General features: G+C 40.5%; 1 protein-coding gene across 1 annotated transcript in view; it reads left to right on the top strand.

Annotated features, from left to right (window-relative positions):
* Positions 1-22,635, top strand: part of SLC6A11 (solute carrier family 6 member 11) — a 91,869-nt gene that overhangs the window by 21,442 nt on the left and 47,792 nt on the right. Inside the window, exon 5 of the mRNA XM_084214480.1 lies at positions 1,314-1,446. Within this exon, the coding sequence (XP_084070606.1) occupies positions 1,314-1,446 (133 nt within the window). The remainder of the gene's footprint in view (positions 1-1,313; positions 1,447-22,635) is intronic.

The raw sequence follows: 22,635 nt of genomic DNA, 5'->3' as shown, positions 1-22,635 counted from the left end.
ATTAATTCAGTTTTATCCTGGTTTTTTATATGTAATGCAGTTTTCTTCAATATTATCATCTTTTTTTTTTGTAATTAATTCAGTTTTATCCCAGTATTTAACACGTAGTGCTGTTTTAGCTCGATATTAGAATTTTTTTGCAATTAATTCAATTTTATCCTGGTTTTTCATATAGAATGCCATTTTCTTGCAGATTATAATCTCTTGGTTTTTGGCAATTAATTTAGTTTTATCCTGATATTTCCCATGTAGTGCCAATTTAGCTCAATAATCTGATTTTTTAAAAAATAATTAATTCACTTTTATCCCAGTATTCCATATACAATGTTGATTTCTTCAATATTATCATCTTTTTTTAAAATATATTTAGTTTAATCCCAGAATTTCACATGTAGTGCTGTTTTAGCTCAATAACCTAAAATTTTTTTGGTAATTAATTTAGTTTTATCCCAGTATTTCCCATGTAATGCTGTTTTAGCTCAATATTCTAATTTTTTTTTGTAATTAATTGACTTTCATCCCAGTATTTTCCATGTAGTGCTGTTTTAGCTCAATAACATGATTTTTTTGGTAATTAATTCAGTTTTATCCCAGTATTCCATATAAAATGTTGTTTTCTTTGCTATTATCATCTTTTTTTGTAATTAATTCAATTTTATCCCAGTATTTCGCATGTAGTGCCGTTTTACCTCAATATTCTATGGTTTTTTTGTAATTAATTGACTTTTATCCCAGTATTTTCCAGGTAGTGTATTTTAGCTCATTATTCTAATTTTTTATGGTAATTAATTCAGTTTTATCCCAGTATTCAATATACAATGTTGCTTTCTCCACTATTATAATATTTTTTTTTTGGTAATTAATTCACTTTTATCCCGCTATTTCCCACATAGTGCCATTTTAGCTCAATAATCAAATTTTTTTGTTGGTAATTAATTTAGTTTTCTCCCAGCATTTCCCATGCAGTGCTGTTTTAGCTCAATATTCTGATTTTTTTGGTAATTAATTCCCTTTAATCCCGCTATTTCACACATAGTGCCATTTTAGCTCAATATTCTAATTTTTTTTGGGGGGGGTAATTAATTTAGTTTTATCCCAGTATTCTATATACAATGTTGCTTTCTCCACTATTATCATCTTTTTTTTTTGGTAATTAATTCACTTTTATCCCGTTATTTCCCACATAGTGCCATTTTAGCTCAATAATCAAATTTTTTTGTTGGTAATTAATTTAGTTTTCTCCCAGTATTTCCCATGCAGCACTGTTTTAGCTCAATATTCTGATTTTTTCCCCTCTTTTTTCCCCATGGAAGACGAAGGGTGCTGGCGATTTCCGATGGGATTGAGCACATTGGGAACCTGCGCTGGGAGCTCGCCCTGTGCCTCCTGGCTGCTTGGACTATTTGCTATTTCTGCATCTGGAAAGGCACCAAATCCACTGGAAAGGTGAGGCTGAAATATTTATTTCCACCAGAACATGAGAATTTCACGTGTGAGGAACTGTAATTAATTGTAATTAAGAATTGTTTGTTGGTTTTGTTCCTTTTGGCTTCGTGATTTGCTTTTTCTCTGATTCTCTTAGGTGGTTTTGTTTTATTTTTGTTAATTTAGCAATGAACTTTATTGGAAAGAAAGAAACCAGGTAGTGTTGATTTCTGTGCACAAATCCTGCAAAATTTGCATTTTGCCCCAAACTGTCAGCAGTCAAAACTCTCAGTCCCACAAGAGAGTCACTGAGAGTTTTGATGCACATAAAAAGAGAATTTAAAAATATAAATTGAACAGCAAGAGCAGAAATAATGAAAGCACTCAGAGAGGGACCAAGACAGGCATATTATGGGGAAAAATAAAAATATTTAGCAGTTTTTGAGTTGAATTCCACTCAATCCTGGGAGCAGGGAGAGGTGAGGGAGAAGCTGGCCCTAGAGTGGTGTCAGCCACAGCTCTGACTAGAATCTGTGAATAATCAACTACACTGAGAGAGGAAAAGTGCCACAGATCTGGAGGGAGGATCTAAAAAAAGAACTGGTTTCTCAGGTTGGAAATAAAGGAAACCAGAAATAAAATTGCTGCATTGAAATATCTAATTTTCAAATGTTTCTCCTGCAGTTTGGGTTGTGGTTGAGGATATTTTTATTTCTGTTTTAGTGACCTCTGTATATAAATGAAATATTTGAAATGTAATGGATTTTTTGAAATTTAGAATACGCCAGAGTGAAATTTTTCAGCTGTGTCAAAACCGCACACATCCCTGGTTCTATCAACATTTTGGCTGCTCCCAGTTGCTGATTCTGGGTGTGTTTGCCAACTGTGCCACTCGAGCTGCTGCTGCATTTCCCATGCAAGAATTCCCACACACACTCACAGACACAGAGATTCCTGCAGCCCCACCTTCACCAGGGCAGGGGAAATCACAGCTGGGAAACCCTGGCAGGGGCAGGGAGCGATGCCTTGGGAGGGATGCCCAGAGCAGAGGCAGGGGAAAAACGTCTTAAAGTTTAACCACCTTTGAAGCTTTTCTCAAAGGGAGGTGTCTGTGGGACAGGAGAGTGGAGAGGAAGAAGACAGGGGAAGCAGAATGGAGATGGAGAAGGTGTGTCCTCTCCACACACTTGTGCTTTGTGAAATATTCAGGAGGTTGGTTCACCCTTTTCCTCTTTTTTACTCTGCATTCTAATGCGTGGTGGGAAAATAATCCCAGCCTTAAAAGCTGGGCAGAGCTAAAGAATAAAGCAGGGATTTATCCAAAGGATCTCCTCCATGGATCCACCCTGGGCAGCAGCAGAGCCCAGCCAGGGCTGCACCCAAGATGACCCAAAATGGCCCCAAAATGCCCGGCCGGGTACGGGGTCTCTCCCTGGGATCAGCTCTGCTCCATTTGCACCTTGCAGTTCATTGTCCCATCCCAGCTTCAGCCCCTGCAGTCCCACCCTGCTTGTTTTTCTCTCTCCAGCCCACGGGGTTTGTGCTCCTGGCTGAGATTTGGCTCATTTGTCCTTGGTGCCCAGCTGGAGCAGGAATTGTTTTGTCTCCCTGCTCTGTGCACAGAGCTCATACAAAGCCCAGACCCACACACTGAAGCAGCACAGAATGTGAAATTATAAAAGCTAAACCTGAGGATGAGAATGAACAGTTTAGAGGCAGGGGAAAACTCCTAGAGAGAGGAGTCTGGAGGAGCAAAGTGATCCCAGGGAATGACAGGATCAGTGTCCTCACGCCTTTGACGTGGGCTCAGGAGCTGCACGAGCACTTTGGAGTTTTCTGAGAGGCTGCAGGTGGTGGGGAAGAAATGAAACTGAGCAAAACTGGGTTTTGCCTCCATCAGAAGGAATGTCTGAGGATGGAGATGTATTCTAGCATGGTTTAATCTGCCCCAGGGACACGCTCTGTGGCTGCGCGTGTGTGCACGCACGCGAGGCTGGGCCAGAGGCACTCACAGCCAGAGCAGCCGGAGCAACCCTGGGCTCAGGAGGGGCTGAAGTGACTTTGGAAAGGATTTATTTTACATTTCTGGGATTTACATCCAGGATTTTATTGTTCTGCTATTCTTTCAGTTTATACCATTTCCCCAGAAGCAGATCTTGTGCTTTGAAGGTGGATAACCTGTCTGACCTTTTCTTTTTCTTTTTCTGATGGCTTAGCTAAACCCTCAGCTTTAGGTAGGTGGAATAAATTGATTTTATTTCAGTGTGATTTTGATAACCACCTCTCTGATGAGGTCAGCCTGGGAAAGAACAGCCTGTCTTGGGCACTAGAAATGGGATAATAAACTTTTCAACGAGCAGAAATAACTTCTAGTCTTGCAACAGAAGTGCAAAGAGAAGGGAATTCATCCCCAATATTCAGCTTTATAGGTCTCAAGCTTAAAACATTTAGACCAGGGTTCTGTAAGAGGAAGGCTCATGGTGTACTTGCAGCATTTTAATCAGTTTGCCATGAGCAGCTGCTCTGTTTCCAGAATCCTGAGGAATTCCTCAGGACTGGTAAATTCCCACATTTCTCAGGAAGAGACCCTGTGGTCCCCATGAACCTGCCTTTCCACAGGGTCCCTGGCTCTCAGGAAGGATCTATCCTAGCCAATATTGATAATTCAGTATCATATTGATAATTCAATATCATATTGATAATTCAGTATCATATTGATAATTCAATATCATACTGATACTTCAGTATCATATTGATAATTCAATATCATACTGATACTTCAATATCATACTGATATTTCAATATCATATTGATAATTGATATATAATATTGATAATTCCATTTTCCAGCTCTGTTTCTGCAGTGCAGGTTTTTTGCCCTGGGCATAAATTTACTGGTTTTAATTTTTTAATGCACTGTTTATTCAATATTCTTCCACTTGCCACTTTTTTTCAGGCTAATCTCTGGAAATCTGGGCCGTGGCATTGCCTTCCCAGAGCAGCAAAGTTCCCAGCTTAAAAAAATAAAGGCGGCACTCAGGTGTTGGGGATGCTATAAATGGATTAAATGTTTTAAAATAGAAATGATGTAGCAGATTTCTCAGCTGAAGTTTCCATTTCAAATCTAATGCCATTTCTAAAATTCATATTTAAACTCATCCATAAGCCTACCTACTAAATTGAATTTATTATATGCTCATTTCCAGGAAACGTTTAAAATTGACTTCTGGAATTTTTATGATAATAATATAACAGTCTGTTAAATTTATGACATACTTTAATTGGCTTGGATAATTTCAATTAAAAATTACATTTATTTAAAGCAAAAAACTTAGTTTTATCACCTTTGAAACCTTTCTCAAAGGGAGGTGTCTGTGGGACAGGAGAGTGGAGAGGAAGAGGACAGGGGAAGCAGAGGTGAGATGGAGAAGGTGTGTCCTCTCCACACACTTGTGCTTTGTGAAATATTCAGGAGGTTGCTTCACCCTTTTCCTCCTTTTTACTCTGCATTCTAATGCGTGGTGGGAAAAGAATCCCAGCCTTAAAAGCTGTTATAAAATAACCCCATCATCCTCCAACCAGCACTACCACAGGTCATGAATATTTAATATTTCAGGATATTAAATATATTAAGACTAACGTAAAGTTTAACTCCAGAGGAAGTGCTTATTACACTGTTAACAGGATGTTCCAAACTTTTCCATTACTGCTCTTGAAATTCATCACTTTCTCACAAAGCATTTCCATTTTCCCTTCCAACAGAGGTGAAATAGCAGAATCAATCCAGGTGATTCTGGCAGCTTTCAGGTGAAATAGATTTGTGCCCTCTCAGAGCTCCTTGTCCTTACTTATTCAACCTTTTCTTGCCCTGAATTATCCAATCTTAGATCTGAAGGTATTTGTGTGCCAGCCCTCACATTTTAAATGTTACAAATATGCAAAATGCAGAATCCTTCAATGAGAAACTCAGCGTCAGGAGGAGGAGAATATCCCAATGCAGTTATCATAATTTGATGTGTATTTTGAAACTTGCTTGACAATATCTGATCTCCACCTCATGGAGAAGAGTTTTCAGTAGCTGAGATCAAATGATTCCAAAGATGAGGTAAGAACTATCTAGAAGACTGAAGAAAGTTATTTTTTTTTAACATTTAAATTATCATTCCAGTCTCTGATCATTAGGTTTGGTTCAGGAGCTGATTTTTCTAGAATACTTTTGATTTCTGGTTGGGACAATTCTGAGTTTTTCTGTATTGTACACAGAGCTGATGAGTCTCCCTAATTTTCTGATCTTCCTATTCCATTAATGAAATCTTCAGGTAGAAGGGAACCTGTTCTTTTATGGATCTTGATTTTCCATTTATTAATTTAACTAAATATCCCTGTGCTTTAAACTTTTAAAGAGCCACACCAGTAGCTGCCAATGTATTTTTCCTAAATTACTTGCTGAAGGCAGTAACCCTAATATTTTCCTTTTTATTTTTTATTTTCTTGGGAATTTTTGCAAAGCCTTCCACCGAGCTCAGTTGTGTCTCTCTGCAATTTCTGCCCAATTCCTTCTGAAGGGAGGAGCCTGCTGGACTCACAGCTATGGAAAAAGCATTTTAAGTTTTCTTTCCTGCTCTTTGTTAATTTTTGGGTGCATCAACACATCCCTGTGCTGATAATCCCTGGTCTGAAACCCTGGCAGGGAAGGGGAGTTATAAAAATGTAAATTTTGGGAGGGACCTTGGATTGTCTCTGGTGAAACTTCTTGGTCAAAGAGGAGGTTCAGCACTGAACTTGGAACTGTTGCCTTGGTGTTTGGCTGCCTCTTAAAAACCTCCAGGGACAGGGATTGCTCATGTCTTGGGAAAACCTCTTCCAATGCTTCATTTCCCTCCATTAATCAATTATTCCCTACATGTTGCTTCATTACAATATTTAATTTTGTTTAAAATTTATTTCTTTTTTATTCCTTTGTTACATTTCTGTTATCCAGCCCAAATCAAAGCTTATTTTTTGTATCATCTGTGTCACTAAAGAGCATGGGTTTGAGTGTCTCCAATTACTGATTTGAAAAGACTTCTGTATTAATAATCTCAATTAATTGACTCAAGTTAAAAAATAATCTAGCTTTCCTGCCTGGACCACTTGAGTGGGAATGAGAGTTTATTGAGATGCTTCAGGATTTGGTGCTCTAGATGAGGAGAAGTTGAATTAAAAGTATTAAAACCCCCACAGTCTTTGCATAATTTTTAATTTATTGATATCAGACCATTTTACCCCACCCACAGCACATTAATTCAACTTGATAAAGGATGAAGTTTTGTCATGTTATGACTCAACACCGAGCCAGCATTTTTCTGATGTGAAGTGTTAAGAGAATATTCTCCCTCCAGGATTTTATTGAATATTAGAATATCCCACTGATTGTATGAGCACTGAATTCTCACATATTTTGGGTCTTTTTGAACGGGTTCTTGTTAACATCATGCAAATATTCTTTTGCCAGAGCTAAACTCAAATAGTTCTTGCTCAGTGATTTTTACTTCTGCACTAGTTACTGGTTAATAAGTGATGAGAAATCCTCCTCATTGTGCAGAACCAGCTGCAAGAGGGAAAAATCTCACAGGAATCCATTCTTCAACGTTTCCTGGAACTCCTCTACATGCCATAATCACTGAATATTATTCTGTCTGATTCTGACTTCTGAATATTTTGATCCTTTGCTTCTCTTTGTGCTCAGTTCCCTGAATTTCCACTTCCTGCTGGTGTTAGGAGGTGCTGAATTTAAGCTGCCTCTCAATATTTTATATTTTTGAGCTACCCCAGGAGCAGAGGCTGGCATATAGAGATGGTGGTGCTGGGAGCAGGGATGTTGTAATGCCAGAGCCAAGAAGCTGTGGATATTGCTCTAAAATAAATCTGCTTTTCAGGTCATAATCAAATTTACAAATGTCTTGCAGGCTCTCATCAAGCCTTTGATCATACTGGGGCTCTGTCAGACACTTTTTACCCCTTTCCACCCTGCAGGTGCTCTGTTACCCACAGCCCAGAGGGCTCTGCTGGGAGGGTTTGCTGTGCCACATGAGCAAAAACTCTGCTGTGGCTCCTCTCTCTGCAGAAACATGAGCTCAGATTCTGGATTAAACAGCCCTGGGAGCCAAAAACAAGACCAGATTCGTGATGGCACAGGATTCTTCTCCCCTGCTGTGTCACTGGGAATGCACTGCAGCTCTGGAGGGACTCTGCTCCCTTGGCAGCTCGCTGTTGTAAACCCTGAGCAGTGACCTGGCAGCATTTCTGGGGGTGCAGCTGTTGAATGCAAACACAGAAGGACAGGGGGCTCTGATACTGTCCTTGTCACCTTCATTACTCAGTAAAATCTTCCTACACAGCCCCACTGGAAAAGTTACAAACTTTTATTTTCTCAAAGGAACAACTCTGCTGCTGCAGGTCCCACGAGAGGCAGGATTTGGGGGTGAATATGTGCAAGTGAGGGCATAATTTCTTGTTTTACTCTTTTGCTTGTGATTTTTTTTCCTCTTTTCCCTGTGATTGTGCTTATTGCCTTCACTTGTAATGTTCTCTAAAAGTTCCACTTAGGAAAATGACTTAGATTCCATTCAGAGCCCCAGATATTTCCTGCTTTGAGAATTTAATTTAACTTTTACACACAAAACTCAGACCAGAGTCCTGCAGAGGCTGCTGAGTGCATTTAAAGCTGTGATCAGTCTGTGGGGTTTAAGCTGAATTTCTGAGGGATTTGGGGATGTCCAGCCTGGAGAAAAGGAGGCTCAAGGAGGACCTCATTGCCCTAAAATTATCTGACAGGAGGGTGCAGCCAGCTGGGGTCAGGCTCTGCCCCCAGGGAACAAGGGACAGGATGAGAGGAGGTGGCCTTGGATTGCAGCAGGTTTAGGTGGGATATTGGGAAAAAATTCTCCCAAAGGAACAAAAAGGGACAAAAGGGATGTCCAGCCTGGAGAAAAGGAGGCTCAAGGAGGACCTCATTGCTCTCTAAAATGATCTGGCAGGAGGGGTCAGGCTCTGCCTCCAGGGAACCAGGGACAGGATGAGAGGAGGTGGCCTTGGATTGCAGCAGGTTTAGGTGGGATATTGGGAAAAATTCTCCCCTGAAAAGGTGCTGAGGCACAGGAAGAGGCTCCCAGGGCAGTGCTTTAATCCCCATCCCTGGGAGCATCCCAAGGACATGTGGATGTGGCACTTGGGGACAGCGGTGGCTTTGGCAGAGCTGGGTTTAGGGTTGGTCTTTTCCAGCCTTAATTATTCTGTGATTCCCTGAAATTCATTTTCTGGCTGCACAGCTGCTGTCCTTTGCAATGCTGCACTGCTCCTCACTTGGCAATTAGTGCCAGGGATCACTTGGTAATTAGTGCCAGGGATCACCTGGTAATTAGTGCCATGGATCACTTTGGTTTGCTGAGCCTGTCAGGACATTTTTGGAAGTCTGTGTTAATTATATCTGTCAAAACCCCAGAGATGAAAGGGAGCAGGTACAGCCTGTTTGCTGGGACATCTTGACATAGAATCCTGTTAACAACAACAGAAAAATGTCCTGAGAAGGGGTTTTGAAATTATTGTTAATCTCTGATGAAAACTGGACCATTTGTAGTGAATAATTGAGGTGGCCAAGGAGATGTGCTAAAAAATCCTTAATTCCCACTCACATTTTAACAAGGTGTAACTAAAGGTAAAGACCTCTATTTTTTTTTTTTCATTTTATGATGTTTTTCAGGACCACCTGTCCCAGGCTGCAGTTCTGAATAATTCAATATGAAACAGACCCTTGACCTGTTGGGAGTTTATTCCAACAAATTAAGCTCTACACTGTGCACTACTAAATTAAATACATAAAACAAAGCTGCAACTGTTATCAACTTTTGGTTATAATTTATTTTTCATTTTGCTGTTGAGGAAAATGCCCAGAATTTTTGTGAACAATTTAAAATGTAAAAGAAGGAGCTCCCAGGCCCTGCTGGCTGAGTGTGGTGTCACCTCTCACTGTTAAACTCCAAATATTCCCCTTTAGCTCTGTTTTTATAATTCTGCTCTGTTTTTAAAGTTCTGCTCCCTCCTCCACCTGGAGGGGAGCAGGGGATGGTTCATGGGTGCACATCCCCAGAAAACTTCATTATCCAGACATAATCAGTTATTTTTGCATCCCACAGATACTTCCAGCTCATATTTCTTTATATTTTGTGAATGATTTTGTAATTCTCAGAACTTTGAAGGTTTTGTTTTTCCCCAAGATTTTTTTATCCTGGTTCTGAGGTGAATTTCAGCTCTCTTGGTTTGAACTGGGTTTTGGTGGTTTTGAAATAATCTACCACACCATGAATTATGTGCCCCATGATTATGCTCAATCTTATTGTTATTCATAATATTTTTATAATTAAAAATATGAACTATAATGAGGAGAACCAAAGAACTCAGCCCTGTATCTGTTCTTTTCAAATGTGATTTTTTTTCCCTGCCTAAAACAAAGAATTTCAAATACCAAGCAGTAATTTTCAATGCTTTCTCTGAAGAACTCTAACAACATTTTAAGCTTTAAAGCTGGTTGGATTTAATTGCTTACCTCTCTGCAAGGCTTGGAGCCTCTCTGTTCTGCCCAAAGATTTGCAGCAAGGCTGAAATAGCAGCCAGAAAAAGTCACAGAATTTCTGTAGCTGTCTCCAGTCCCTGAGCCACAAAGCAGAAAAAAAAACCCTAATAAAGGGAGCTAATATGTCTTTTGCTACTTCTGGGATATGAGCTGAGGAAGAAAATCAAGTGAGATTTGGATTTCTGTTTCTGCACAGGCACTAGGTTTACACTGGGCCAACAATTCTGTGATGGCAAACAATTAAAAAAAATTAAAATAATTTAAAAAAATAGGCCTGAACAAAAAATATTTCTGACTGGGGGTAATTTTGTGTTAATTGAGGACCTCTCTCATAGCAGCACCCCTCTTGTCATTTCCAGCTGTGCAAAAATCACTGGCATGTGGCCCTAAAATAAGAGGGAACTACAAGCAGAAAGAGAGCTCAGTGTGTCAAGATTATTGCATGAGAGAAGTGGGGAAATTCCTGGGATTAGGTTATTCCTTTTCCCTGAGGAGCAAGGCACTGCTAGGTGTCCAGTGTGCTTGAAGAGCCCAAGCTCAGAGATGTTTTTTCTATGTTTTACCCATCATTTTCCCTCCCCTCAGGAGTTAAGCCTTGCTTGCCAGCAGTTAAGACTCAGCCACTAGTCCCAAAGAAAATTTATTTCTCAATAGCAGGCCATCTAAAGGCCTTAATGGATTCAATGAGGCAGAAAGAAGGAGCAAAAGGACAGAACCAAAAAAAAAAACTAAAAAAAAAAAATAAGAGAAAGATGTGTGGAAGGAAAAAAAAAGGAAAAAAAAAATAGAAAGAACTAGAGCCCATTGTAAGAGCCCAGGAAAAGGAACTGGGCAGCAAGGATTGTATCTCCTGAAGTGTCTTTTGTTCCAGGCTGAAGTAACAGCAAAGAATGGCCCTTCATGGTGAGGCTTTAGCCGGCCAAGGCTGATGTCTGCATTCAAAGGGGGAAAGTAGAACATTCATGAGATGCATGCAGAGTTCCTGCTCGCTGCCTCCTCTCCCTGAGGTTTCTAAACTCATTTTTTTCTCCACTCTCCTGTGCTCTGAGCATTTAAGGACACCTCGGGGTTGTTTAAAAAAATCCCATTTTTGTGCTTCTCGTTGGTTTTCCTGACCTGTTTGAATCAAAATCGTGGTTTTATGATTTCAGTCCTTCCCAGCTGCACCTTAGTGGGGAAATCCACTTTTATAGGGTGGATCTAAGCCCTGGTCCACAGCTGAGGGGAGTAAAAACTGTTCCAGGGCACTGAGGGATGGCTCAGGACACCTGCAGGTGGGAGAGGTTTGGGCAGAGAAATCACCTGGGCTGTGAGCTTAAAGGATGAGAAAGCAGAAGGGGCAGGGAGGAGCAGAAGGTGGATATTTGCTGTGGCAATGCAGGGGAAATTGCTGCAAAATTCAAAGAAAAACCCCAAGGCACAGATGAGCACAGCAATCCCTGGAGGAAAAAATGCACTGCTTGGCCAAAGGTAACAAATTCAGCTTCTTTTTGCCATTGAGGCTAGCAGGAACTTTTAGCTCATTACCAAAATGACACTGCCCCAGCAAAGAGGCTTTAGCAATGGGACAGTTGCACTCATTTATTCAGAGTATGATCTTTTCATGGTTCAGAACCTGCCCTTCCTGACCCATCCTCTTCCCCAAATTTATAGCCAAAACAGAACATTTCCCATTTATTATCATTGTTGATGCACGTGTCAGGGTTAAAATATTATTCCTTCACTGCTGCTGGCTGGGATTTGCAACTGAGGGTTTCCAAAGCTGCCCTTCCCAAAACTCTGTGGTTGCAGCATCCTGGTCTCTATGTGTGCACAGAATTTCTGCACAGAAATCACAATGGATATTGCTTTTCTTCAGTCTTGCTTTGTGTATTTGGGATGTCAGTTGCACCTTTTCTTCTGCAGGAGCACACAGGGATGCACAAACATTTAGAGCTCTTCCCCAATGCTGCTCCAATTTCATATTTCCTCCCCATGAAACAGAACAGCTAAAAGTCTCTATTAGAACTTGCCCTTCCTTATCCATCCTCTTCCCCAAATTTATAGCCAAAACAGAACATTTCTGTTTATTATCATTGTTGATGCACGTGTCAGGGTTAAAATATTATTCCTTCACTGTGTGTGCACAGAATTTCTGCACAGAAATCACAATGGATATTGCTTTTCTTCAGTCTTGCTTTGTGTATTTGGGATATCATTTGCAGTTTTTCTTCTGCAGGAGCACACAAACATTTATAGCTCTGACTTCCCCAATGCTGCTCCAATTTGATATTTCTTCCCCATGAAGCAGAACAGCTACAACTCCCTATCAGAACCTGTCCTTCCTTACCCATCCTCTTCCCCAAATTTATAGCCAAAACAGAACATTTCCCATTTATTATTTTTAAATATTATATATTATATATTTATTCCCATTTATTATTTAAATATTAAATATTATATCTTTATTCCCATTTATTATTGCTTTTCTTCAGTCTTGCTTTGTGTATTTGGGATATTTGCACTTTTTCTTCTGCAGAAGCACACAAACATTTATAGTTCTGACTTCCCCAATGCTGCTCCAATTTGATATTTCTTCCCCATGAAGCAGAACAGCTACAAGTCTCTATTAGAACCTGCCCTTCCTGACCCATCCTCTTCCCCAAATTTATAGCCAGAACAGAACATTTCTGTTTATTTCATTTTTGATGCAGGTATCAGGGTTAAAATATTATTCCTTCCCTGCTGCTGGCTGGGATTGACAACTGAGGGGTTCCAAAGCTGCCCTTCCCAAAACTCTGTGATTGCCACATCCTGGTCTCTAGGTGTGCACAGGATTTCTGCACAGGAATCACAATGAATATTGCTTTTATTCATTCTTGCTTTGTGTATTTGGGATATTTGCAGTTTTAATTCTGCAGAAGCACACAAACATTTAGAGTTCTGACTTCCCCAGTGCTGCTCCAATTTGATATTTCTTCCCCATGAACCAGAACAGCTACAACTCCCTATCAGAACCTGTCCTTCCTTACCCATCCTCTTCCCCAAATTTATAGCCAAAACACAACATTTCCCATTTATTATTTTTAAATATTATATATTATATATTTATTCCCATTTATTATTTAAATATTAAATATTATATATTTATTCCCATTTATTATTGCTTTTCTTCAGTCTTGCTTTGTGTATTTGGGTTATCATTTGCACCTTTTCTTCTGCAGGAGCACACAGGGATACACAATCATTTAGAGCTCTTCCCCAATGCTGCTCCAATTTGATATTTCTTCCCCATGAAGCAGAACAGCTACAACTCCCTTTTCTCACACAGGCTGTTTGTCCTCAGCTCCTGCTGGTCTGTCCAGCTTTAGGGCTGGCTCCTTAACTGCAATTTTAGGAATCCATTCCCATACCCTGTATGCCAAGGCAATATTAAACCAAACTGCTGCCAGTGGGAGGGCAGGCTCTGCTTTCTGCAGCCAGCAAAGCCCACATTTCTGCCTTTATCTGCAGTGTGAAGATGTCTTTGTAGTACAAGTTTTGTTTACAAGGCTGCTCTTGTGAGATTTACAAACTCCAGTCCTCTATCCCACCCCAGTGTCAGCTCCTGTGGCTCAGACCCAAACTCACTCCCAAGAATGGCAAAGCTTAATGAAATGAAATAAATTGCTTCAGGAGGAACAAAGGCAGCTTCAGGCAGCTGCTGGTGCTGGGCTGGTAACTAAAACACATCCCCAGGAGGGAGCTGGCTGCTGGGCACCTGCTATTCACCCTGCTGCTGCAAAAAAACCTGTGTGCTCCAAAAAAGAAACTCAAAACATCCTGTGTGAGCTGGATTGTGTGGTGGAAAGCAGACAATTTGGACAAGTAGTAGATAGTGGTGTTGTGGAAAGTGTGAGGAGCTGCTCTTAATTAAGTTAATTAAAAAAAAATAGGGCTGAACAGTGCTTATATTTCTGACATGGGGTAACTCTGTGTTTATTGAGGACCTCTCTCATAGCAGAGCCTCTCTTGAGGCCCTGTCATTTCCAGTTGGGCAAAAATCACTGGCATGTGGCCCTCAAATAAGAGAATATATTCATCTGCTGGGAAATACAGGCAGAAAGAGTAAAAAATGCTGGGTTCTTTCCTGTGGGTGGAAAATGTGTTTGGGAGAATTGCAGTGCTCAGGTCAGTGAGGATTTCTGTGCTTTGCTTTGTGTGTCCCTTGTCCCTGGAGTGCCTTGCTGAGGGTGGAATCTCAGTGCTCCAAGTGTGGGATTGTTAGGAAAATTAACCCACAAACACCAGAGGTTGATGTCCAGAAAGGAGGCAGAGCAGTTCCTTTTTGGCTTTATTCCAATACAGGAAGGGGCCATGGGGCATCCCCTGGGGTCTCTCACATTTTTGGAGGATGCAGCCTCCTTTTTATCCCAATTTCCCAGCTGCATTTCCCTTCTCTCTTTCCCCATTTCTGAGGAACTTGAGAGGTTCAGACTTCCCAAAACACCTGATCCCAGAGAGTTCCCTCTAATGTACAACCCTCCCTTTTCATTTTTAATTCTTATGGAATTTAGGGGTTTTTCTTCCCCATTGTTTCTTTCATGTTTCAATATCCAATTTAATTTATCAGCCAACCTACAGTTTATTTGTAAAAGCAAATTTATTTTTCCATTCACCAATCAGTGGAATCCTTCCCATTTTATCTTTTATCTCCCAGTGCTGGTTTTATCTCCCTGCAGACCCACAGCTGGTTTGGAAAGACAAATCTTTCTTGCTCTCAGGATGAGCACAGGGAGAGGTCTGTGCTCCCCAGGGAGGGCCCTTTACATCCCCAGAGCAGCCACTGGGGATCTCTGTGAGCTGAGAGATCAAAGCCTTTCCCTGAGAGAGAAAATCAGTCTGTGGCAGTCAGGGACTCCTCACTCACCCTCTCTTCAGCCCAAGGGTTTTACTGTGTGATCCCTCTCATTTTTAATATGCACCACATCACCTTTTCTCCTCAACCCCACAAATTAATTGCAGCAGTGTCAGATTGGTGTCCTACAAGGCAGCCTCGAGGTGATTTAGCAGCTATGCTGAGAGGCTGCTCAGGGGGAAGTTTGAGAGCAATAAACCCTCATCAAGGTGGGACTAACTGCACTGGGGGGGTGGAGTGGCCAGGGGAAGGGAAACGTGGAGAATCAGGGTCAGGATGATGAGGATGCTTGTTAGTCTGAGTGCTGAGGCTATTTATTGGACTTTTGTTATTATACTTAATGCACCAGGAGTGTTATCAGCACTTCATGGTGCATCCATCTCCCAGCTGTCACCATGGAGATAGGAGCTGGTGTTGCTCAGTGGCTGATAGGAGCTGGGCTGTGGTGCTGGGGGACACAAACACACCTTTTCCCAAAGAAGTGTCAGCTCTTTATTCTCCTGCAAAAGTCCTGGGCTCCCAGTAGAATCACAGAATCACTTTTTCACTCTGAGGATGCTCAGATGCTGGAACAGGTGCCCAGGGAGTTTACAGAGTTTTTGTATTTGGAGATACTGAAAATTCATCAACTCCTTGAGCCTCCTGATCTTTTCCTCCTGATTTGTGCAGTGAGATGCTCTGTATGCCATTCACATGCCCTTCCCACAATTCACAACCTGAATTATACTAAATTTCTATGGCCCTATAATCATGACAGAGAAACAGAACACTCCAAGCCAGGGCCTGTGTCACAGATCTATCATCCAGGGAAAGATCAAGGTCTGTCAGATGTGGTTTGGTTTTTATGGTTTGGTTGGAAGGGACAGGACAGTTCATGGATTCAGGGGGTATCCTGAGTTAGGAGAGACCCACAAGGATCATCCAGTCCCATTCCTGGCCCTGCACTGACTCCCTGCTGGACTGCTTGGAGGATTGATAGGAGAATTTTCAAACAAAGCCTCACATAGGATTCATTTTGGTGCAAAGTTCTAGGAAAAATTCTTATTGCCATTGAATTGATGTTCTGTATTTTTAATATTTGCAATTATTTGAAATGTTATGCATTTGTTTGGTGACAGCAGAGTCTGGCTGACACACTGATCTTTTCCAGCTGACACCTTTCACCTTTTGAGGCCACCTTTTTTTACTTTTTCTGGCTGGAAAACCTCCCCTATTACCCTTTGGTCATAGCATTGCTTCCACTTCCAAGACTTCATCCAGCTTTTTTTTTTTAAGCTCAGTGCTGATGTTCATTTGGGAGTGCATTTTTTGATTTTTTTGAGGTTTTTTTTTAAAGACAGGTGAGGAAAATCAAGCAGGAATCTAAGCTGGAGACGATAAGGAATGCTCTGGTAAATCCTGATTTCATTGGAAAATGTTGATTCACTGAAACGAATCATTGAAGGGAAACCATTGTATAATAATATATAATATATAATATATAATATATAATGCATATAGATAGAAATAAAATTTATTATATAATCCATAATAATTCCATGAGGACAACACTCCTCCAATAAACCCAGTTTCATGTTCTGCAGGAAGAATCAGAGAGCAAACAGCCCCTGAACCAGGAGAAGGAGTTGGCCAAAAATTTTGAGTCCATTCCAACGCACATTTAAGATCCTACACATTCTTACACCTCCTGCCCTGCATCTCTATCTGCTTGAAGGTTCAACATTTTTAGGATGGGTCAGGACCTGAGGAGAGAGAACTGGAAGGGCTGTCTAGAATAAGTAAAAATTCCAATTCATGTAATGCCTTACTGAGCTCCAATTTCTGCCTGTGTAAAATCAATTACCCAACTGGGATAATTCTGAATTATTTTCACAGAAATGGGGGTGCTATGAGGAATAGTCATCCCACATTACACATTTTTTCAAGCACAATGCAAACTTCTGGGTATATGTGGAACTCATGGTATCAGGTTTGTCTGTGAAGGTAAACTAAATAGCATTGAGAGCTCTGAAAATTCTAGAAGGTTCTGGAAAAGAACAGCTTTGTTTTATAAAAGCTTGTACATTTTAAACACCTTTACAAAGTGGGAAAAAAAAATCTCCAACCCTCAGTTGATTAATTAGTCCTAATTTATATTTAAAATTCTTCCTGATTGATTTTTAAAGTTGACTTTTACTTGATTAAACAGAAGTCTTTAATTCTGAGATATTTGTGGCTCTGCAAATTCTCTCCTTGATGGGAACTCTACATAAACACTTTGCTTGCAGTGATGAGCTCAGCCAAGATGCTGAAATTTGCTTCCTCCCCATCAGCCTTCCTCTCCCTGCCCACAACCACAGGGCAGCTCTTCCTCTTGGTACCCTTGAATTTTACACAAAAATTCAAATTACAGTTAGAGGATGCTGGTATTGCACTGGTTTATCAGCACCATTAATGGTGGAGATAAAACAATAAACTTCAATCAAGAATTTTTTTTTGTGGGTAAAAACCCCTCCAACCCCAAAACATGTTTTAAAGAAAAAAACCTCCAACAAAGACATTCCAGGTGCCAGGGACAATAACACCAGGATTTTAGCATTGGAAATCTGCTTTTGTACTTCCACTGGGAGAGCTGTGTCTGCTCACCAATTTTATGCTCATTTTGCTTGAGAATTCCAGCCCAGCCCTTCCCCACAGCCAGTGGGCAGCTCTTCCTCTTTGTGCCTCTGAATGTTAAACAAAAAATCAAATTACAGTTAGAGGATGCTGTTATTGCACTGGTTCATCATTACCATTTATGGTGGAGATAAAATAATAAACTTCAATTGTCTTTTCTTGGTAAGAAACCCACAGAACCCAAAACATCCACTGCTTTTAAAGAAAGACATTCCAGGTCTTTGGAATGTTAGGGACAATAACACCATGATTTTAGCATTTGAAATCTGCTTTTGTACTTCCAGTGGGAGAAATGTGTCTGCTTGCCAAATGGTAGTGCTCCTTTTGCTCAAGGTTTTTTTGCCTTTGAGAAATCCCAGCCCTTCCCCTGCTTCCCAGAGCTATTTTGGGCAGGCAGGGTTCACAACTGTTGGGATTCTTGTCAGAGCACTGTGCTAACAGCACGTTCCCAACACAAGGAGAGCACATTTTTGGCACTGTTGGTGTTGAGGGTTGTTGCAGCTTTCACTTTTTCATCACCATGACTCCTCTAAGAACAGTTGGTGAGTGGAGGATTAATGTTGAGTGTGGGAAATATAATTTTGGAGACTGAGGAAGCTCTGGGAGGAGGCACTGAGCTCCTGAGTTGTATTTACTATAGAGATTGAGCTAGGAAACAGATAAATGCTTTTCTTTCTGGTATTCAGTGGCAGCAAAAATGTGATAACAAGAATGAAATATTTCCAACAGTTGCTCAGTTTTTAGGTCAGGTTGATCCTTTTTTATTGTGGATTCACTTGTGAACATGTAGAAACACTGCAGAGCAGTCCCCACAATCTGATTTGTTCAGTGTGTAAATTTTGCTATGAATTTGGTGCTATGAACTTGACCAAGGCCTATTCTGGCTGGAATTAATCCTTGAAATAAAAGGAATTGTGACTTAAAATCATTTTTTCAGGATCCAGCCCATTATTTATGATTACTCCCCGTTTGTGAAGCTTTTTGCACATTTTTTGTCACTGACTGAGCTGTGCATATATCAAGAATTAATCTGGTTTTCTCCATTTGCCATTATTTATTTATTCTTAATAATTTATTCTTAATAAACTTATTTGCCACTACTATTTATTTATTTTAAAATTCAATTTATTACGGTGTTTAAATACAGGTGCTCACATAAGTGACTCTAGTAATGGGATAAAATTCACTTTTTCTGCATTTTCTATGGGTACTTTTGTGAGTCCTGCTCTCCATGACTGGGATTTTTGGCTATGTCTCCAAATCCTGTTCTTGGTAATCTTACAAATGAATGTTTTGGGGCAGGATCTGGTAATAAGACAATTTTTCCTCAAATACAAGGAAATTGAGATTTTTTTCTTATTAAGTAGGAGGTCTGCAGACCTCATCAAAAGAACCACCAAGCCTGAAGAGCAATTTTATCAGAGAGAAGACAGATCTTGATTTTAATGCTCCTGGGCAAGCTGGAAGCAAACCCAGCTGTTGGAAGGAGCTGGGAAATTACACATATTTAGAAAACTTGCTGCTGCTTAAGGAATATTTATGGGGAGCAGGAGCTCATCATGGAAGTGAATTGTCCCCTCAATTCAGCTGGGAAAATGAGCTGCTGCTGTGCCTGGATATTGTCTGCCCTTGGTGCTGTCTCGTTGTTTTCCAATTTGAGCTGCATGCCTGGGTTTCTAATGGAGAACTTTGGATTCAGCCTTCCACCAGAAATCCTCTCACTTTTGGAACTTTGGGCCACAGGCAGGCAGCTTTGTGAGCACAGAGTATTTGAAATGGAATTTGGGAAGTGCTGAAAAGTGTATAAAGTCAGGCCAAATGGAAAGAATAATTCGTGCTGCAAAAATATGGAAATGAGGTTTTTTCACCCATTTTTAACGTGGGATTAAGGCTGCTAAATAACAACTTGGGCTTGTCAAAGCATTTTTCGTTCAAGAGAGAACTCCCTTCTGCCCTTTCAGTGAAAAGAATGCCAAACCAAAATTGGGCAGAATTAGGCAGAATGTTTTGATTGATTTATTTTTTTTTTTAATTGACTCGATGAATTTTAGAATGAAGTTTTCATTTAATTGTGAAGGAAACCATTCCAGCAGGGCTCAGCCTTTCATTTATTTATTTATTGCCTTCACCACTGTGTGGAAAAAAATCTGGACTTGCACAGCTCTGCCAGGTAGGGATTTTTCTGTGTCCCAGGTGCTGTGGTCCTGGGATTATTCCTTTCTGCAGTTATTATTTCATGTGGAAACTTTTGCTTCCTGTCATCACTCAGGTTCTCCCATCCCTTCACCCCGTGTCCTCTCCTGGCCCCTCTTTTCTTCCTCATCTCATTGAATTTTCATTCCCAATGGATTTTTCCTTTTGGATACTCATTTCTCAGACCTCAGATCTCATGAAATTTTCTTTGCTGTTGGAGTTTGAATTCATTCCTGCCCTCACACATGGTAATTTAGAAGGAATTCTGAACTCATCTGCAGCAATCTGGTTAAAGTTGGTTTCACAGAATTATTCTGGTGCAAGATTCCCTCTGTGGATAAACAAAGATGACAAAGAGAAGATGATGCTGAATAAATCCATGAAACACACAGGGAAAACAGAAAAATCAGCCATTGTGCTGATTCTCACCCCTCCCCTCATTCCACTCATACAAATCCACTTACCTGCTGTGCTCTTGGGTTTTCGCTTGTATTTCTTTCTCTGCATATGAAATTTTACCTTTAAAATGTAGGTGGACCTCAGATGTTCTCCCCCTTTTGGCATCCTTTTATAAACCTTGTTATACCATTTTACTTGTAAATCCAATTAATGTGGAAAATCTCCCTTTTCAGTTGTAGCTGTGTAGATGGTGTAGAGTCAGATGAACAAAAGCCTCTTTTTCCAACCATGCTGCATGGAATATTTCACACTTTGAAATAGAAAATCTTTTCTCTTGTTTATCATCTAGGTAGGTTGGTACCATCTAGGAAATCAGAATTTGTGAAACTGGTAAATATCAGTGAGGTCAAGTCTGGTTTGACTGTGGCTTGTGGAACAATTTAAAAACTTTTTTTTAAAAAACCTTTGATAGAAATCCTGCCCCAATTGGTGGTTCCTGGGTGTGGCTACTCAGCAGAGCTGCCAGGCATGGGAATGATCATTTTATTTCTATATTTGTGCCAGTTTGCTTCCCTGGATAAAAAATTCCTCTCTTCCTTCTTGCATCACTGGGTGAAATTTTGGTTCCTGAGCAGTTCCTCCACACAGGAGTGTAGTGCAGGGTGGGCACAGTTGTGTTTCACTCTGGTTCTCCATGCTCATGGTTTCAAATAAATAAATAAATAAATAAATAAATAAATAAATAAAGCTAAATTACACCAGGATTAAAACACTCCGTGAAAAATAAGGATGAAAAATAAGGATAAAAATAAGGATGAACAGGGCATGGGGGCAGGTCTGATTTTCCATAAACACCTAAATAGTGAGTTCTGGCAAATCTCTGGCAATTCCTGCACTGATATTCCTCATCCTGGTAAATCTCTGACAATTCCTGCACTGATATTCCTCAATCCTGGCAAATCTCTGGTAATTCCTGCACTGATATTCCTCAATCCTGGCAAATCTCTGACAATTCCTGCACTGATATTCCTCAATCCTGGCAAATCTCTGACAATTCCTGCACTGATATTCCTCATCCTGGCAAATCTCTGACAATTCCTGCACTGATATTCCTCATCCTGGCAAATCTCTGACAATTCCTGCACTGATATTCCTCAATCCTGGCAAATCTCTGGTAATTCCTGCACTGATATTCCTCATCCTGGCAAATCTCTGACAATTCCTGCACTGACATTCCTCATCCTGGCAAATCTCTAGTAATTCCTGCACTGATATTCCTCATCCTGGCAAATCTCTGACAATTCCTGCACTGACATTTCTCAATGATATTCCTCATCCTGGCAAATCTCTGACAATTCCTGCACTGATATTCCTCATCTTGGCAAATCTCTGACAATTCCTGCACTGATATTCCTCATCCTGGCAAATCTCTGGCAATTCCTGCACTGATATTCCTCAATCCTGGCAAATCTCTGACAATTCCTGCACTGACATTCCTCATCCTCATTCCATCCCAGTGGAGCAATAGAGGATTTTAGGGGACAGGGCTTAGCAACCAGTCATTTTCTGAAGCATCAAGACAAATTTTATCCCATTTATAAAACACAGTTGGCTCCTGATAGTGCAAACAAGCTTGAGCACTGCAGCTTGCAGGGGAGAATTCCATCACCTTCCTGGCCCCCAAGTGATGTTTGGCTCAGGAATTCTGGTTGTGTGTCCTTAGCAAGAGCCAAGCAAAGGAGGAAGGCTCACAGCCTCCTGCTGCTGTGAGGAAGTGTGTGAAGCTCAGGCTGCTGTGCTTTGGCCAAAGAAATCTGATTTGGGGCTCTGAGATCTCCCTGGGTTGGGGCTCAGTTCACTGCATGGAAATCTTCCTCCTTAATCTCAGCAGGGTTATCCTGAATTTCTTCTACTTATGAAATCATTTCATAGGTACCTGGATATTATTTTATTAACCTTGAGTGACATCTAAGCCTCTTTAAGGTTTTGGTATTTAAAGTTCCAGTATTTGCTACTCGATTTATTTCCTATTCTTTGATACTTCAAGTTGGTGGCAGTCAATAAAATATCAATTTTCAGGATCTTTGGTTCCAATGTACTTTCAGTTAAGCACCCAAGGATAGTTCAGAGTTGTTGGGTCCATTTCCACCTACTTGTATGTCTAAATATCATTGTCAATTTTTCTTTCAAGCACATTGTGAGAGGAGAACTTGGTGCAGAAACTCGCCTGCCAGAAATTTTTATTTTGTTTCCAACTGCTTAAACATTGGCATGGCTCTGACAAGGGTTTAAAAAAAGCATTTTGAGCATTGGGATGCAAATTAACATGCCAAGCAATTAAAGTCAATTAAAACAGGATGTGGTGTAATTAGAAACAGTTGTGTTCACATTGATATTCAGAGAGGTTCGATGTGTTGAAAGAAAAGAAAACAATTCAGGAAACTTTTAATGCCCCACAGATGTGATGATGATGCTAA

The sequence above is a fragment of the Fringilla coelebs genome (assembly GCF_963513975.1).
Source record: "Fringilla coelebs genome assembly, chromosome: 13".
In the NCBI taxonomy this organism is placed as follows: Eukaryota; Metazoa; Chordata; class Aves; order Passeriformes; family Fringillidae; genus Fringilla; species Fringilla coelebs.
The sequence above is the reverse complement of the archived record's forward strand: the minus strand, read 5'-3'. Positions and strand labels throughout refer to the sequence as shown.